Source organism: Mesoplodon mirus (genome assembly GCF_964341445.2).
Source record: "Mesoplodon mirus genome assembly, chromosome: 5".
NCBI classification, from domain to species: Eukaryota; Metazoa; Chordata; class Mammalia; order Artiodactyla; family Ziphiidae; genus Mesoplodon; species Mesoplodon mirus.
Genome location: NC_138980.1, coordinates 124,707,443 through 124,726,997, shown reverse-complemented (window position 1 = coordinate 124,726,997; position 19,555 = coordinate 124,707,443). Strand labels below are relative to the sequence as shown.

Below are 19,555 nucleotides of genomic sequence, written 5' to 3'. Positions count from 1 at the left end.
ATAACACCAGGTGGGAATCAGGAGACGAGTTCTAGTCTTAACGCTGATACTTTCATGGGTTATGGGTTATGAGTTACATTGCATACCCTGAAATTTGTATGTTGAAGCCCTAATCTGAAGTATGTCAGAATGTGAATTTATTTGAAAATAGGGTAACTGGAGATGTAATTAGTTAGGATGAGGTCACACTGGAGTGGAATAGGCCCCTAATCTAACTTGGTGTTCTTATAAAAAGGGGAAATCTGGACACAGTTACGTGCAGAGGGAGGATGCCATGTAAACATGAATGAAGAGATTGGGATGATGCATATATAAGCCAAGGAATGCCAAAGATTGTCAGCACACCACCAAAAGCAACAGAAGGAACCAACACTGACAACATCTTTATCCAGACTTCTAGCCTCCAGAACTGTGAGACAATAAATTTCTGTTATTTAATTCAGTAAAGTTGGGGGATAAAAAATTAACAGAGAAATCTGTTGCATTTCTACACACTAACAACGAACTATCAGAAAGAGAAATTAAGGAAATAATCCCATTTACCATCATGTCAAACAGAATAAAATACCTAGTAATAAACTTACCTAAGGAGGTAAAAGACCTGTACTCTGAAAAACTATAAGATACTGATGAAGAAACTGAAGATGACACAAACAGATGGAAAGATATACAATGTTCTTGGATTGGAAGAATCAATACTGTTAAAATGACCATACTACCCAAGGCAATCTACAGATTCGATGCAACCCTTATCAAATTACCAATGGCATTTTTCACAGAACTAGAACAAAAAACTTAAAATTTGTACGGAAACACGAAAGACCCTGAATAGCCAAAACAATCTTGAAAAAGAAGAACAGAGCTGGAGGAATGACACTCCCTAACTTCAGACTATACTACAAAGCTACAGTCATCAAAAAGCATGGTACTGGCACAAAAACAGACATATAGATCAATGGAACAGGACAGAAAGCCCAGAAATAAACCCGTGCACTTATGGTCAATTAATCTATGACAAAGGAGGCAGGGATATACAATGGAGAAAAGACAGTCTCTTCAATAAGTGGTGCAGGGAAAACTGGACAGCTACATGTAAAAACAATGAAATTAGAACATTTTCTACACCATATACAAAAATAAACTCAAAATGGATTAAAAACCTAAATGTAAGACCAGATACTCTAAAACTTCTAGAGGAAAACATAGGCAGAACACTCTTTGACATAAATCACAGCAATATCTTTTTGGATCCGTCTCCTAGAGTAATGGAAACAAAAGCAAAAATAAACAAATGGGGCCTAATTAAACTTAAAAGCATTTACACAGCAAAGGAAATCATAAACAAAACAAAAAGACAACCTACGGAGCAGGAGAAAATATTTGCAAATGATGTGACCAACAAGGGCTTGATTTCCAAAATATGCAAACAACTTATACAGCTCAACATCAAAAAAACAAACCAATTAAAAATGGGCAGATGACCTGAATACACATTTTTCCAAAGAAGACATACAGATGGCCAAGAGGTATATGAAAAGATGCTCAACATCGTTAATTATTAGAGAAATGCAAATCAAAACTACCTCATACCAGTCAAAATGGCCATCATTAAAAAGTCTACAAATAACAAATGCTGGAGAGGGTATGGAGAAAAGGGAACCCTCCTACACTGTTGGTGGGAATGTAAATTGCTGTGGCCACTATGGAAAACAGGATGCAGGTTCCTTAAAAAATTAAAAATAGAGTTGCCACATGATCTAGCAATCCCACTCCTGGGCATATATCCAGAGAAAATGATAATTTGAAAAGATACATGCACCTCAATGTTCACTGCAGCAGTATCTACAACAGCCAAGACATGGAAGCAACCTAAATATCCACTGACAGATGAATGGATAATGAAAATGTGGGGTGTGTGTGTATGAAATATGAATATTACTCAGAAATAATAAAAAAGAGTGAAATATTGCCATTTGCAGCAACATGGGTGGACCTAGAGATTATTAAGTGAAGTAAATCAGACAAAGACAAATATATGATACCACTTATATGTGGAATCTTAAATGATACAAATGAGCTTATTTACAAAACAGAAATAAACTCAGACATAGAAAGCAAACTTATGGTTACTAAAAGGGAAAGGGGGTGGGGGAGGGATAAATTAGGAGTTTGGGATTAGCAGATACAAACTACTGTATATAAAATAGATAAACAACAAGCACCTGCTGTATAAACCAGGGAACTAGATTCAGTATCTTATAATAACCTACAATGGAAAAGAATCCGTATATATACATATTATATGTATATACATATATATATTATATATATACACACATATATCTGAATCACTTTGCCATATACCTGAAACATTGTAAGTGAACTATACTTCAATTGAAAAAAAAAAAAAAGACACCCAGTTTGCAGTTCTTTGTTATGGCAACCCTAACAAACTAACACATTTTGTAATTACATAATTTTGGATAAGTTATTTCAACATTCTTGGCTCTACATTTCAACTGGTATCTTTCTTTATATTTTTCCTCTTCCAAAACCTCTCACCAAATATTTTAAATATTTCCCACTATATCTAACTATTTGAGTTACATTATTCGAGTTACATTCCAGTTACCTAAAGATGCAAGATAATTATTTCCAAATGAACTGCTGAACAGATAATATTAGTTTCTAAAGGCATAAATCTTAGTAGTATAAGGTTCTAATTTCTTTAGAAATTCACTGGCAAATGCTCCTCAAATGAAGAGAATTATCAACTAGTATCTATCTAATGCTTTTACTGGTCGTTATACCTTCCTCTCTTTCCTTTGGTTCTTTCTTACTAACACAGTTCAATAGAGCAAAATTGCACATCTGATAAAAAGCGAACTTCTGGGCTTCCCTGGTGGTACAGTGGTTGAGAGTCCGCCTGCTGATGTAGGGGACACGGGTTCGTGCCCCGGTCCGGGAAGATCCCACATGCTGCGGAGTGGCTGAACCCGTGAGCCGTGGCCGCTGGGCTTGTGCATCCGGAGCCTGTGCTCCGCAATGGGAGAGGCCACAACAGTGAGAGGCCCATGTACTGAAAAAAAAAAAAAGCGAACTTCTTGGACTTCTTACTAATCTGGAGTTCCTCGTATGATGATTAGTTATGGCCCTACTCATCTTTGGTGAGATCCAATTTGCTGAACATCAATTTAAATCACAATTTTTTACTTTAAAATCCCACATTCAAAAACTTTAAAAATTAAAAAAATTTTTTTCTTCCAGTTTTACTGAGAAATAGTTTACTCAAAAACTGTTTAGGGCTTCCCTGGTGGCGCAGTGGTTGAGAGTCCACCTGCCGATGCAGGGGACACGGGTTCGTGCCCCAGTCCGGGAAGATCCCACATGCCGCAGAGCAGCTAGGCCCATGAGCCAGGGCCGCTGAGCCTGCGCATCCGGAGCCTGTGCTCCGCAACGGGAGAGGCCGCAACAGTGAGAGGCCCTCATACCGCAAAAAAAAAAAAAGAAAAAAAGAAAAAAAAGGAAAAAAACTGTTTAGATCTGACTACTCTTTATTTAGCACTTAAAATTTTTTTTGTTTAATGATCCTTTTCAATTTTGAACACTTCCTTCCCTTTCTTTTTTTTTTTTTTAATTTAAATTTAAATTTTATTTATTTATTTTTGGCTGCATTGGGTCTCTGTTGCTGCACGCGGGCTTTCTCTAGTTGCAGCGAGCGGGGGCTACTCTTCGTTTCAGTGCACGGGCTTCTCATTGCGATGGCTTCTCTTGTTGTGGAGCAAGGGCTCTAGGCACGCGGGCTTCAGTAGTTGTGGCTCGTGGGCTCTAGAGAGCAGGCTCAGTAGTTGTGGTGCACAGGGCTTAGTTGTTCCACGGCATGTGGGATCTTTCCAGACCAGGGATCGAACCCGTGTCCCCTGCATTGGCAGGCAGACTCTTATCCATTGCGCCACCAGGGAAGCCCACTTCCCTTTCTTTTACATCTCTGTTGGCTTCTTTAATTGTGCCAGGATCTTTAAATTTCCTCCCTTCTAACCCCTACCTACTTAAGAGCTACTTGGCTTAAAATTTTTTTCAATGTAGCAGTAAACATTTTCATTACCTTTCAGTTTTCCGTCTGAGAATATTGAAACACTAAATTGGTGAATAAATTTTACTATATCCAAGCTATAATAAGAATAATACGAATCCCATTCATTTGGTAATTAAAGAAGTTTTATAAGATAGTAGGTATACAAAGTCAGATACCTAAGGTAAGACTTGGGACTATAGATACATCTCAGGCAAACCAATTCTAAAGACATTACTATTTCCATTTTACCAAAAATCTCTACCTACCTAATTCCTGAAACATCTTCTAATCTCAGTAGCTACAAACAAACCACTTCTTTTATTTTCACAAAAGGATCATTAGCAGTTTAAAGAACTGATTAATGAAGTATTAGCAATATAATTTTAAATATGGTACAAAAAGGAATAGACAAACCAACTGAAGAGAAGAGAGTCCAGAAACAACATCAAATACACATGGTAATGTAATATACAATAAAGGTAACATTTCAAACCAGTGGGGAGAAGATGAATTTTTCAATTAATGGTATTAGACTCCATGGTTAGCCATTTGGGAAAAAATTAGAAAGCTAAATTCCCACATCACTTCTTACACTAAAATAACTCCCACGGGAATCAAATTCAAATGTAAAATTGTAGATGAAAATGTAACTACATTTATATAGAGTTATACTCTTTGAGTTATGTTTTAGTTAAACATAACTAAATACAGAAGCCATAAAGGAAAAGGTCAATAAGAGCACACAAAATTTTTTAATTTCTGTTAAGGCTTAAAGAGAATATAAAATAAGGAAAGAAAAAACAGACAATGACAACCTGGGGGAAAACATTTGCAATAAATATGACAAGTTGCCAAATATCATGATATAAAGAGCTACGAATCAATAACTGAGAAAGAGATGAACAAGCGATGAGAAGAGGAAAAAATGAATTATAAAGATATGAAGTTACCCTCTTGAATAAAAAAGTGCAACTTAAAATAATGAGACACCATTTTTATCTAGCAGTTTGTCAAATATTTTAACATTTGCCAAAACCTGACTTTCCTCAATATTTGAGAGTATGGAGGGACTTCCCAGGTGGCACAGTGGATAGGATTCCACACTCCCAATGCAGGGGGCCTGGGTTTGATCCCTGGTCAGGGAACTAGATCTCACATGCATGCTGCAACTAAGAGTTCGCATGCAGCAACTAAGGAGCCCGTGTGCAGCAACTAAGAAGCCCTGGAGCCACAACTAAGGAGCCCGCCTGCCGCAACTAAGACCCAGTGCAACCAAATTAAAAAAATATATATTTGAGGGTATGGGGAAATAGGGACACTCATGCACTATTTGCAGAAATGAAAAGTGGTACTTTTGAAAGGGCTTTTGAAAGGGTATTTTTTAAATACATATGTTTGTTTTAAGAGTGTTTGTAGTAAAACAAATTTATACATGATCTAAATTTCCAAGAACAGGGAAGGGGCAAATAAAAAAGACATGGTACGTCCACAATATTCAACAAAATGTAGTAAATGTCCAAGACATATTAAAAGAAAACAAGGTGCAGAACGATAGATTTAGTATAATGCCACCTGTGTAAATGAAAATGAAGGATATAAACAAATAAATGTTTATATAGGCATACATAGTATCTGGAAGGACAGACCAAAAATTTGACTTTCATTATGTCTTGAGTGCAGGACTAAGAGTAAAGAGAAGCATTTACTTTTTAAACCTCTTCATGCCACGGATTATATATTTTTTTTTTACCAAGAGTACTTTATTTAAAAACAGAACTTAATAAATAACAGTTTAAATACTCCATAAACATTGTTTTTGATTGATGAAACACAACTAACATATATTGAACATCTACTACATGGCAAGTTTTGTAGCAGGGACTGAGTCTTAAGCAAATAACTATTAAACTATAATAATTAAGAAATTCAACTTTCTACAAACATTTATTAAACATACAAACAGGTGATTTCCCAAAAAGTGACAGAGTACTATTTTTCCTCTCAGTAACTTATTCCCAATCCCTTCACGTTAAGAATTATTTCCAGGTAACAAATTCTCCCAGGAAATACTTTGTTCCTTGAAAGTATTTCACTCAATTTATTATCACATAACTAAAGAACATGATTTGAATAAGGAATGACTTAATTGTTAAGCTAAAATAATAGTGAATTTAACAATGGATTAGGTTCTATCAGAAAAGGTGGGTTCAAACATTAGGTTCACCAACAAATAATAAATATGTTAATGAATGGTTACAGTAAAGTCACAACTCTTCAAGTCCGGATTTCCTCATATATGAATACTATCAATTTCATAAGGATGTCATGTACACAAATTCAACCATATTTATTCTTTGCCTTCAGAGATGAATTGATACATATAATGGCCCATATTTAAGAAAAGCAAAAGATACCTATTTAACAGAGGTTAGTATTACATTTTAAAAATTTAACTCAAATACATACTCTATTTGTAAACTTCATTCTGAGAAGTTCACTGAATTCAGTTATATTTTGTAATTTCCTTGAAATATGTAACAGTGAACTTATGAACCGACAGAATAGGAACAGAGTTGAAGAAGTTCAGGAATATAAATACTTGTGTTTCTCCATACCACCTGGTTAACTATAGCGAAGACTAACTACCACTCAGATTCTGCTGCTTCCTTCATTTTTTTTTTTTTTTTTACCTTCTCTACTACCACTTAGCCCAGTGAGTACTTCCACTAGGTCCCTTCAATGTTTTCAAATTGTCTTGCTTTCCTACTCATTTCTTTGATTATGAACCACAATGAAAAGTTCTACAAGCAAATACAGATAACAAAAATACCAAAATAACAACAACAAAAAATCTATGAAGAGCTAAGATTGTTTTTTCCTGAGCAGATGCAATGTAAATATTTATTAAAAGTTTTTCTTTTCCCCAAATAAGCCATGCACTATTACCACAGTCCATAATTCAAGACAGGATAACTAAATTTAAACTAGCATGGTACTCTAGGAATACTACTAGTTAGGAAACAATAAAGATATAAACTATTTTCAGAGTCAAACAAGCACTGTAACTAACAAGCATCCAACAATATGCAAAAGAAAGAAGAAGCGGAAGAACCAAGAGAAGACATTTCAAAATTGTAAAGTACATTACTATCCATGATTCTTTCCTCTAGCATGAATAGTGATCTATCTCAAGAGAAATAAAACCCCAAAATATTAACTATCAATAGATACAATTTCAAAAGTACATTATAACGTACTACATACCAGTCCAAATAAATAGTGAGCCTTTATGTTCAAACTATTTCTTTAAAATTGTCCATAAGAATGGAGAGTAGTAGTTTCATTCTGAACGTTTCCAAACAACCCCTCTATAAGTTTTTCCAACTCAATATCCAACTAAGCTTTTATTTTCAAACTCTGAATATATAAGAGGGGCAGAATGTATGAAAGGTGATGGAAAAATACTACATGGTTTTACTTAAATGTGTAACATAAACATATGTAAGTTATATTTAGATATCAACACATATCCAAGTACACCATTTATCTTTATAAACAATATGAACTCTAACGTAACATGAATTCTCTTTGAATGTATAGTAAAATCTATGATTGTTTTAACACACCCATTTTTAGATTTTAACTACAACAGCTTCCTTAACTGACCTCCATTTAACTCACCTGCCTTAGACAATACCTTTTTTTTTTGCCCTTTATTAAATATGCCTCGACATGCTGACCACTCTCAACTAGTATGCTATTTTTAGTATACTCAGGCACTTCTGGCCCACTAGTTGAGTTACATGTTTAACAAGTCAGTTGGTTGTTCCTAAACCTGTTTATGCCAGTTTACTTGCTGTAGTTCTTACATAACTTAAACATCATGTAAATCTATGGAATACAACAGCAAAGAGAGCTGTTTCTATGTAAACTACATTGAATGCGAGCTAAGTAGAATGACTCAATAAAGGTAAGTTAAATAAAGGTGAGATATCTGTAAAATATTAGGGAAAAACATTAAAAGTCAAAAAGAGGAACCTATATTTAGGGTTTTTCAAAAGTATCTTTAAGTTTTTATTCCACTTTAGAGAATCAAAACTGGAAATTGCAAATCAAGCATTACGGATATAATACTTTACCCAAGAACAACTTCTCTCAACTCCATATTCAAAGACATACTGTTAGCTCTACATCAAAAAGTTGGTAAGTGAATTTAGATTTATATATTTTAAGTCAAAATTTTAAAATGTTAAGATATGTATATTTTTATTTTCCTGCTTTAACTTTTTCAATAACTCACCAAGTAACTGTCCCCATCTATCAGATATGAAGCCATCTACCATCTTTTTTTCTGAAGCCCTTGTTTAATGGCTTGCTGTAACCAACTAGATAAATACTACATGTCTATATAAAATAACAGTATGTAGTAATACACTCTAAAATAATTTTATGGAAAAAAATATTAGACTGCATGCTCCACAAGAGAAAGGATCTTAATCTGTTTTGTTCATAGACATATCCCAAGCCCCTAGAATAGGTTCCTGTGTATAACTTATGCTCAATAAATATTTGTTAAATGAAGGAGAACAGGAGCTTACCGTGACGACAGCCTTGCTAAGACAGATGGATCCTCTACAGCCATACTCTGTCTCATCTTCAGATTTGTAGTAACTCAGAGTATTATTTTTCAAAACTACCCAACGGTCCTGCCACCCATGAATGTAGTTTGTCCACTGGAGGAGAAGAAGACAAAAAATTAAGTCAGTATTTTAGAAATCCAAACTTTCTGAAACAGCAGTCAATCTAAGTTTAAAACCAAAATGTGAGAAGTGCTAACTTAATTATAAACAGTAAAAAAAAAAAAAAAGTGAAAAGTTAAAATTTTCCAGATTGTATATAATTTTCAATAATTTCTACAAAATTATAAATAAAATAGATAATAAAATATAACATTTTCTTCTAATATTTGAGGAATAAAACTGAAGCACATTTCAGTTAAAAATTCTGCTTTACTCTTTGTGTGCTTTCATCCTCCCCTCCTCACCACCTTCAAAACTCTTAAATTGTTTTGGTCCCTGCCATAATTGACTTATTCAATAGAAAAGTAAGTTTGGCTATACAGTCTGTCATTCTCCTACACCAAGTACTGCTGCATGAAGCCTTCTAAATCAACAGAAGTAGAAGTCAATCATGGCCCAAACTCTATTTTTGTTGTAAGTTATTCCTACATGAAAATGTACGATGTTTACGACTACATTAAAGTAAAAACAGATTATTAATCTTTAGTAAGTCTACATCAACTTTATTTTTACCTCCACAGAACTCAATATTATAGGATAGTTAATTCATTTTCTAAGTTTCTCTGAAGATCTATTTTTCAAACTCAAGAGTAAAATACAAACATAAAATTGGTTTTCAAAAACATACTTGGATTATCTGTTTCCAGTACCTACAAATAGTTTCTGTGTTGCTAAAGTTTCGCTGCTGCACAGTGAAGATCACAATCAATAAACTTGCAAAGGCAGAAATGTAACCTCTATGGGAATTGTTGATATTGCATATTTTTATGCTCTGGGGTTTTAAGTACAGACAATTCCAAAAACTATCTGCTAACTCAAAAACTATCTGCCAAAAACTAACTCTAAATGGATTGTTAAAAATATACTGCATTGGCTCAGAGAAATCTTTTCTTTACTATTTCCTAATTCCACAGGTTTGAGATGGTTCAGCTCTTGTATCTTCTAAACTCCATCATTACAGCCCCTCCCTGAGAGCTATCCATGCTGGCAATTTAACTCATTCTTTCCTGAGGGCTCTCTAATCACTATTTCCTCATTTTAACTCCCTGCGATTTACTACCACTTAAGACACCGACTTGAAATAATGATGGTTACATACAAAACTAAATTTATCTCCACCCATAGGATGCACATCCCCCTCTGTTCCTATTTCCTTGGCTATACTGTTACTGCCACAGCCATTCAGACTCAAACCTGGCTCAGCGTTCCTGTACTGTATGGACAGAGCAGTGGATACAACATCAGAGAGACTCAACTACTTTTACTAGCTGTGTGAAAAGTTCTGACAAATTATTTAACTTTTCTGAACTTCAGTTTTTTTCCTCAGTCATTTGAGTGGGTGAATAAAATCATGAATACACCTACTATATTCCTAGGAGATACTCAATACCTGACTGGTCCTTCTTAATCTTTATAGCCCATTATCAACTCCTATTCATCTTTCCTTCCTATTAAACCCTTAAATCTGACCCCTTTATTTTCAAGTAATCCAATCACATTATCAGGTTCCTGGATTCCTGAGAAGGCTTAATAACCTTACCTCTGATATCTTCTGATTTTTATTTCTTAACTTACATAATCTTATTTATTAGGCATATTTTGCTTATTTATCTTACATATTAACCTCATTGAGCCTCCAGCTCCAAAACTTACATGAACAACTCCCAATTGCCTGTAATACAAATCCTTTAAACTGGCATACCTTAATCCTACCTCGCTTCCAATTACTGCCCGTCAGAAAGCTACTAACTGTGATTGTGGCCAAGTTACTTACCTGTTTGTTTGTTTGTTTGTTTCTTTGTCAAACTCTACCTCTTAAAGTTGTTTAACATTAAGCAAGAACAGACTTAGAACACTGCCAAGCACACAGTATTTTCTCAGTTGGAGGCAGAGCTATGCATAGCTAATGAAGCTTAGAAACCTTCAGGGAAGCTCACAAGGACACCTTCCAAAGTGACAGAAGGGGCCCTAGAAATCATGTGTCCATATTTTCATATTATTTTCTTACAGAGGACCCAATAATTACATAAGCTTCAGGATTTACACAGAAAATGTTAACTCCTATTCACAGCTAGAAGGCAGATTTTTGCCTTTTCTCTACCCTCATAACATTCCCTTGCTCTTAGCCATTTAACAGAGACAAGGCAATATGCAGACACTGCAGGAGAAGCAAACATTCCTGCCTCCAATAGTCCAGCAAGCAAATATTCAAGAGGAAAAAAAATACATTTAGAAAAAGAGTCAGAAGCAAGTTACAAATAAAATGCTATAGGAATTCAAGGGAAGGAGCTCTGGGATGGTTGGTGAAATAAGAAAAGTCTTTATGAAAAGAATAGTTGAGATGGACTCTACACATGGACAGAATTTCAGCCAACAGTTAGGTATGTGGAGAAAACGTTAAGGTAAAGATAAGATAAAAAGGATGGAGGGAATTCAGAAGGAATTGGATGAGACTGACCAAGGCTTAGTTGCTCTCAAGTCCTACTAAGGCATGAATCTTTCCCCATCCACAGTCTATCTTGATATTTGTTATAACCACCTAGAATTATTGTCTATCCAGTATTTTTGGAACTTACGTGCCTAAGAAGCGAGTCTGTAGAAAGTATATTTATATTTAAAAAAAAACCTTTGGGCTGGTGTACAAGTTTACTCCACCACCACCATTCCAAACTCACTCCATTTGGGGGGGGAGTGGGGGGGACAAAACAAATTAGTATTTGGACTTAACTACATTACTAAGCAGAAGGAAAAGAACAGAGGCTGAGTTCTAATTTTGTTTAAAATTACCAGGTGAATATAAAGGCTGAAAATATATACGTACTTTAAATTTAAAAGCATACACTCAATAAAAAATATTATTGATTAAAAAGCTTCCAAGAAAACATATGTAACCATAAATTGTTAAATTTCAGGGAAATTTCCTTCATGGCTGTTAACAAGAACACCAAAACTACGTTGATTCTATGTATGCAGCAACAATGAAGTTATTTACGAACCAAAGAAGTGGTCAAATACTACATTTCTATACACTTAGATATCAAGGAGATAGTCTTCCTTTTTTTTGTCATGAAGTATACACTTACTACACTGCTCTGCGTAAGTGATACTCATATACTCATATACAGTACATACTCAGAGCACTGGTGACTCCGCCAATCACTACGATCCTCCTACCCCCCAAAAAGTGATGATCAACAGTTCAAAAGTACGGCTTGTTTTGTAAAATACCTAACACTCCACAATACTAATTTGGAAGTCTGCTTCTCATTTAATGAGAAAAAAGTGGTGAAATTACCTGAATCACTGAGAAGCAAAGAGCCCATTTCATAACAGTTCCAAAGAGAAATGTATACCTATTGCACTACGTGTTCAATAGATTCTTAAATTACACGATACATTTAATCCAAAGAAACCCTAGGGAGCTTCACTTTACTGAAAACTTTTCACTGAAATTCCAATAATGATCACAGTATCAACACACACCATAATTTTTCTGTATGCAAATGAAAGTTAACACTCGCAAGCCTTAGTTCTGACATACTCATGCCTTTCTTAGGTCCTTTCTCAGCCTTCTAAAGACAATATAAAAGCTAATATGAAACAATTCCACAAACAACGTCCCAATGCTTAGCCAAAGTATGTATACTGGAAGCAGGGTGATTTCTTAATAGCCAGTGGCTGCACATGATCTAGGATCTTATGACCAGCCTGTTGAGAGACTGGACCTTGCTCCCCCTCTCCAAATTAACTGCTAGCTCCAGCCATTTCTAAAAGTTTAACAGGAAGAGAGAAGGAAGTAAAAAAGACAATGTGGATCTTCTCATAGCAAAGACGTTAAAAAAAAAAAAAGAAAAAAAAAAGAAAGAAAACAAAAAGAACCCCAACAACAAACCCCAAACTATGTACTACCAAAAGAAAAGATCACCCACCTTCTCTCTTAAAAAGGGCTTCATCCAAACTCTACAAACTCTACAAATGACTATCTCCTTTGCAAAAATTTTGGAAAAGTGGTTTTAAAAAATTTAGGAAAAGTAAGATGTCTTTTCCTTACTCTGGCCCACTGACTGCAAGAATATTTTACTATTAAATAATACTCTTCTTCCTCAACTAAAGGTCGGTCTCCATTCTGACAGGTTTCAAGTTACTATGAATATTTCTTGTACCTATTACCTGACTATTCAATAGCTCTTCTCTGAACTGGGGTAAAGAGTAAGGGGAAAAGTACAAAAGTCCTCCTCTCATTGAGACCTTTCACTACATCTAGGCTGGCATAGTTTACCACCTCAGATTTCAGCACCAAGCCGAGTTGCTCCGGCTTCTATCTCAAAAGTAGGGTCTGCAGAAACCCCTCAACCCTATTCTGCTTGGCATCTCCGGACTAATCTCGTTTGAGAGGTCTGAGGTGCACGGTTCCCATGCCTAGTCCTTCGGGTACCGCTGTTGCCCAACCCAAATTGCTATACCCGGACAGCTGCCGCCCGGGGTCCTAAGTCACGGTGCGCATCCCGCTCCCAAACAGGATCCGGGGTTGGGACAGGTCTTTCCCGGTCCCAGGCCGCCGAGCCCCAGAGCAGGCGAGGAAGACAGTCCCCTTCTGCCCCCACCCCCACCCAACCCTGGCCCGGGCACTCGTGCCGCAGTACTCGGGCCCACACCCCGGCACATTCCGCAGCCCCCGCCCCGACAGAGTCTGTGCCTCGCGCCCAGCCCCACCCCATGCCCTCAGCAGCTCGCCTCGCCGCAGGTGAGTCTGGGCAAGGGGTCCTCGGCCCCGCGGGTTGCTCACCTTGCTGAGGACCCCGCAGCGCTCCACAGGCGGCCCGGACTCCGTCTCCGGATCCTCCTCCGAGCCCGACGAGTTCCAGCTCTGGTTATCCGACATGGAGGCGCGACAGCCGAGCAGGAGACCGGCCCCCGCTCCCTGAGCTGCGCCGTTGGAGGCGCCCAGTCCCCGGGGTGAAGCGTCGGAGGATGGCGAAGGAAGGAGTGCCCGCTCGGGAGCAGGAGGGAGCTGGAGGAGGGACGAAGTGCGCCCGCCGCGCCGCCGCCGCGCCTGACACCGAGCGGACCGGGGAAGGAGGACGAGTGGCGAAGGAAGCCTGCCCTTCCAGCCGTCAGCCGCCGCCGCCGTCGTCGCCGTCGCCGTGACCCCTGCGCTCTGCCCGGCGCTGCCACCCGAACTCAGCCCCCTCGGTGCCAACCTCGGGGGAAACGAAAAGGGGAGGAAGAGGGGAAAAGAAAATCTAGCTGCAGAGACCCAGGTCCACTCACACCTCCGCTACCGCCGCCATCTTCCCGCCTGGCCCACTATTTACCCTCCCCTCCCCTCCCCTCTCCCCTCCCCTTCGTCCTCCCATTCTCCCCCGGCTCCCCGCCCCGTCCTCCTCCCAACGTCTGACGCGACACGCCGAGGCTCGGAGTCCCCTCCCGCAACCTACCTCCTGCCCTCCCGAGTGACGCCGGGTAGAAAACTAGGAAGAGCGGAGAAAGGAGAAGGAGGGATGGGGACGCGACTGTGCTGCATTCTGGGAAGGACGCTGCTCCGTACGCCGCGCAGCCTCCTGGGAGTTGTAGTCGCGGTCCTGAGGTAACTGGAGAGAGAGCCGAGTTGGTAAGTTTTGCCGCTTTGGGGACGGGCAAGGGGAGGGTGGGCTTCGTTTGACAATTGCGTGACCCGTCCCCTCGGCCATGCGCTTCTATCTCAGCCTAGTGTGTTTATGATGAACTTATGCCGGGCTTGTGGGCCCGGACGTGAGATAACTCTGTTGAGGATGCCCGGGCTTGCCCTCCATGGCGGCTTCCCGAAAGCCCGGGAGCATCTTGCCGCTTGCCCGGACAGAAGTGTACCGGGCGCTTCCGCTTCAACCGGGGGCCAGGGGTTTGCGACCTCTCTAATAACAAGGGCGTTTCTTTCCGTCAAACCACCTCTGCGAATTTCGAAGGTCTTCCATCTCGCTCTTTGGAAGTTAGACTTCACACGACGTTTCCCTCTTTAGAAGGAAGCATTTAGTCCCTTCTCACCAGAGCAAGAGCTTTTCGTTGTTAGATTTACAGAGTTTTTATGTGGAAAGTAATTTTGAAGATATCAGAGAATAAATGACGTTGAAGAGTTTTTAAAGTAAAATAAGAATGTGAGATGAGAGCCTGGAGTTTTCTCTTAGTTGTAAATGAGTGTTTTCCTGACACCCAAGTTAACAACAGTCTCTAATGACCTATCTTCCTCTGAAAGATAGGAGAGGTTAGAATAGAAACTGTCATGTATAACAAAAACCAAAGTGCAATGATCTTATTGAGTAATAAGGGATTAGGCAATAGGAGGCTGGCTTTGCTTTAAGACTAGAATTGAATTAGTGGAAAGACCAATAGAAGATCTAACAAATCTTGTTTAGTCTCTTTGCATACATTATAAGGATAATTTTTATGGGGAGAGCTTTAACTTTGTAGCTTCAGTTCTTTTATCCTGTTTGCCACTTCTCCATCTCGTCAATTTCCTAATAATTGCCAACAGTAAAATTACTTATTAAACCTTAGAAAGAATACCTGCTTACTGCAGGTGACAGGAGAATAGAAGTGAAATTTTGAGTCTAGGGGAAAAGGCACAGTGGCCAGAAATAGCTCTGGTAGCCAAAGAGGTCAATTTAACTGGGATCTTCAGGAAAAAAACAGAATGATGGAAAGTGTCTCTGAGAAGTACCTATGAATCTTTCATTTTCCTAGATTTACACTTTAAAATGCTGGATCTGTTGTAAATCAGTTACAAATCATTTTTCCATTGTGAAATCAAGTGACAATGCATAGTTGAAAGTCATTCAGATGAATAAAACCTTGAGATAAAGCTTTTGAAAATACTTTGTCAACATGTTAATTAAAACACAATCCAAATTTTGTCATTCAAAAAAGAAAAAACCCACTTAGCACATTTTTCCTTTTTATTGAATTAGTAAATTATACCTTTAGAATATCAAATGTTGTAGCAATTAAATTTTGCTTTGCCTTCCGATTACCTAATACAGTTGACGTCCCTTTTCTGATTCTTTTGAGCTCTAGGTTTTAAAATGTCATTAATCTCAAGGAAATGATTGTGAATTGTTGAGAACTCCACTTCATAATGCAATTTAGAATTATGGGAGCATAGTATATATTTATTTTTATTTTATTTAAAAAATTGTTTTGGCTGCATTGGGTCTTCGTTTCTGTGAGCAGGCTTTCTCTAGTTGCGGTGAGCCGGGGCTACTCTTCGTTATGGTGCGCGGGCTTATTGTGGTGGCTTCTCTTGTTGCGGAACATGGGCTCTAGGCACGCAGGCTTCAGTAGTTGTGGCGCACAGGGTTAGTTTCTCTGCGGCATGTGGGATCTTCCCGGACCAGGGATCGAACCTGTGTCCACTGCACTGGCAGGCGGATTCTAACCACTGAGCCACCAGGGAAGTTCCTATATTTATTATTATTATTTGTGTGTGTGTGTGTGTGTGTGTGTGTGTGTGTGTGTGTGTGTGGTACGCGGGCCTCTCACCGTTGTGGCCTCTCCCATTGCGGAGCACAGGCTCCGGACGTGCAGGCTCAGCAGCCATGGCTCACGGGCCCAGCCGCTCCGCGGCATGTGGGATCTTCCCGGACCGGGGCACGAACCCATGTCTCCTGCATCGGCAGGCGGACTCTCAACCACTGCGCCACCAGGGAAGCCCCCTATATTTATTTTAAATGGAACTTTCTATTTTTTTTATGCATTTCTTTTTTAAAAAATATATTTTTTTATTTATTTAATTTTTTGGCTGCATCGGGTCTTAGTTGCGCCACACAGGCTCTTCATTGTGGCGCACGGGCTCAGTAGCTGCAGCACAAGGGGTTAGTTGCCCTGTGGCATGTGGGATCTTAGTTCCCTGACCAGGGATCAAACCCACGTCCCCTGCATTGGAAGGTGGATTCTTAACCACTGGACCACCAGGGAAATCCCTTATGCATTTCTAAGTTGTGTGATTGTAACCACCAACACTAATATGACTACAGTACCCACTTAATCAGTAGGAAATTGTTTCATTGTATTTAGAATTAATATGAGAGAAATTGTCTTTTTAAAAATGTTTTTGTGGGACTTCCCTGGCAGTCCAGTGGTTAAGACTCCGCGCTTCCACTGGAGGGGGCATGGTTTCGATCCCTGGGGTGGGGGTGAACTAAGATCCTGCATGCCCCATGGCATGGCCTAAATAAATAAATAAAAGCTATTGCCACATTGTCTCTCTATACTTACAAGACTATTTAAAAATGTTTTTAAGTACGAAGGATTTTTGTATATTGTTCAGAATACCACATTAGAGGTTGGGATTCACTTTATTTTTGCTAATGGGAAGAAATTGCAATACAGTAGTAAAATACATGAGCTTTCTCTTTATGGTAAGAGTGACAGCTTCTCAGTTTTCTCGCTAACTTAGAACCTTCCCCAACTTTCTTGTAAATATTCCATATTTTCTCTTTTAGTAGTTTTTTTTTAACTCTTAAAACTTGAATCCACCTGGGATTTATTTTTGTGTATGGAATAAGGTAGGAATTGTTTTTTTAAGGACAGCAGCTTGGCCCAACATTTTATTTAATAGCCTATTCTTACGCTTATATTTATGTGATATACAAAATCTACATATATCTAGGTCTGTTTCTGGACTCCATTCTTTTTCATTGATCTACTTGTCTATACCTGTGCTAATACCATACTGTTTTAATTATTTAACTTTATACTATTTTCGTATATAATACCAAAACTCTCCTGGTGTTCTTTTTCATTTGGATAGTTTTGTATATCTTCTCTTCCAGATGAATTTTAGAACACCTTGTCAAATTGCATGAAACACTCTATTGGAATTTGGATTAAGAATACACCTATTTTATGAAGAAAATGACATCTTTACAATATTAACTCTTAGCCTCCGTCAGGCACTTTACATATCTGATCTAACTTATTCCCTATAAACCACATAAGGTGAGCATTGTTGGCCTCATTTTAGGGATATGAAACTGAAGCTCAGTGCTGCTAAGTAACTTATACAGTGTCAAATAGGTACTAAGTGTTGGAGTTAGGATTTGAACACAGATCTGATTTTAAAGATCATACTCTTGGGCTTCCCTGGTGGCGCAGTGGTTGAGAGTCCACCTGCCGATGCAGGGGACACGGGTTCGTGCTCCTGTCTGGAAAGATCCCACATGCCGCAGAGCGGCTGGGCCCGTGAGCCATGGCCGCTGAGCCTGCGCGTCTGGAGCCTGTGCTCCGCAACGGGAGAGGCCACAACAGTGAGAGGCCCGTGTACCGCCCCCCCCCCCAAAAAAATCATACTGTTTTCTTTGCTTCAGAATACCTCTAAAAGTGGGAAGAATTATGTAAATAAATAACATATCCTGTAGATGAGTATATCAGAGCAACTATGCTCTTAATTCAGCTAATGATTTTGCGCATCTTTCATTTACCCACTGCTTACATCTATGCTGTCTTATTTAACCCCAATGTAGAATTTATGATTGCTATACTATTTCTATTATTATTTCTATTTCTAATATTTCACATGAAGAAACTGAACCCAGAGAAGTTAAGTAACTTTCCAAAGGTCATACAGCAGTAAAGAGCATAGTTTGTGGTTTGAGCCCAACTATCCTGATTCCAGCGTCCATTCTCATCCCACTAGAGTTCTTCATTTCCTCTTCTTTCTCCCTATCTTCCACTTCACCTCATTCTCCCACCTTTTTTCTCGTCAAAACACCAATCCCAAAGCCTTCATCCCTACCTCACTCTCTCAGTGCAATGACACAGAAGCCAAAAACCCAGAGGTGCTGGAAGTGAGAATCTTGCAACTTTACTGATCAACAGGTAGAGGCATGGAAGGGAATATCCAGTCGCGCCTCCCCCCACTCCCACCCCGGCTGCGATGCACGGATTGTGGGATCCTAGTTCCCTGACCAGGGATGGAACCTGGGTCCTCAGCAGTGAAAGCGTGGAGTCCTAACCACTGGACCACCAGGGAATTCCCGGGAATATTTCTTCTTGATGCTAGAACTGTAGTAGGAGAGGATGTCCCAAGTTGAAATTGAAGACATTGTCTAATGTTTTTAAATGATGCTATAAAGAGCCTTCATTAGTATCTTAGCCTGCCGTAACAAAATACCACAGTCTGGGTGGCTGTGGTCCCTCTTCCTCTTCTTATAAGAACACCAGCCCTATTGGATTAGGTCCCTACCCTTATGGCCTCACTTAACCTTAGATATCTCCTTATAGGCCCTGTCTCCATATACAGTCACATTGAGAGTTAGGTCCTCAAAATATGAATTTGAGGGGAACACAATTTAGTCCATAACAGAGCTTATAGGTTCTGTATTCTCATAGTATTTATTATGGTAAAGATGCATTTGGAGTAAAATAGTCCTTTTTAGCTAACCTGGGAATTTAACTGTTCTTTGTAATCTTTATAATGCTGTTCCCAACTGAAACATAACTAGTTAAAAACTGGGGATTTACATAAGAAACTTGATTTTGAAAACTTAGAGATACTAATCTATGAAATAGAGGTAATGATCTATGAATAGCAACAGTCTAAAAACTAAAGCACCAGTGAACAAAACACAGCATATGAATAAAACAACTGATTTTTTTTGCCCTATTTTAATGTCTTGAATAATAATCTGGGTGGTGAAATTATGGACCA

At 38.7% G+C, this 19,555-nt stretch overlaps 2 protein-coding genes across 4 annotated transcripts in view; one reads left to right on the top strand and one right to left on the bottom strand.

Moving 5' to 3' along the window:
- Nucleotides 1-14,479, bottom strand: part of CERT1 (ceramide transporter 1) — a 130,085-nt gene extending 115,606 nt beyond the window's left edge. Inside the window, exons 1-3 of one of the 3 annotated variants that reach the window (XM_082624132.1) lie at nucleotides 14,313-14,479; nucleotides 13,661-14,063; nucleotides 8,674-8,808 (exon numbers count right to left, since the gene is read on the bottom strand). In XM_082624132.1, coding sequence (XP_082480258.1) covers nucleotides 8,674-8,808; nucleotides 13,661-14,063; nucleotides 14,313-14,398 — 624 coding nt within the window. In that variant the 5' untranslated portion in view covers nucleotides 14,399-14,479. Of the gene's footprint in view, nucleotides 1-8,673; nucleotides 8,809-13,660; nucleotides 14,138-14,312 lie in introns of those variants that run through there. The other 2 variants (XM_082624131.1, XM_082624130.1) reach the window with 2 other exon arrangements.
- The window catches only part of POLK (DNA polymerase kappa), a 77,542-nt gene continuing 72,361 nt past the window's right edge, over nucleotides 14,375-19,555 (top strand). The window contains exon 1 of the mRNA XM_082624122.1: nucleotides 14,375-14,485. The gene's annotated coding sequence lies outside the window, so the exon portion shown is untranslated. The remainder of the gene's footprint in view (nucleotides 14,486-19,555) is intronic.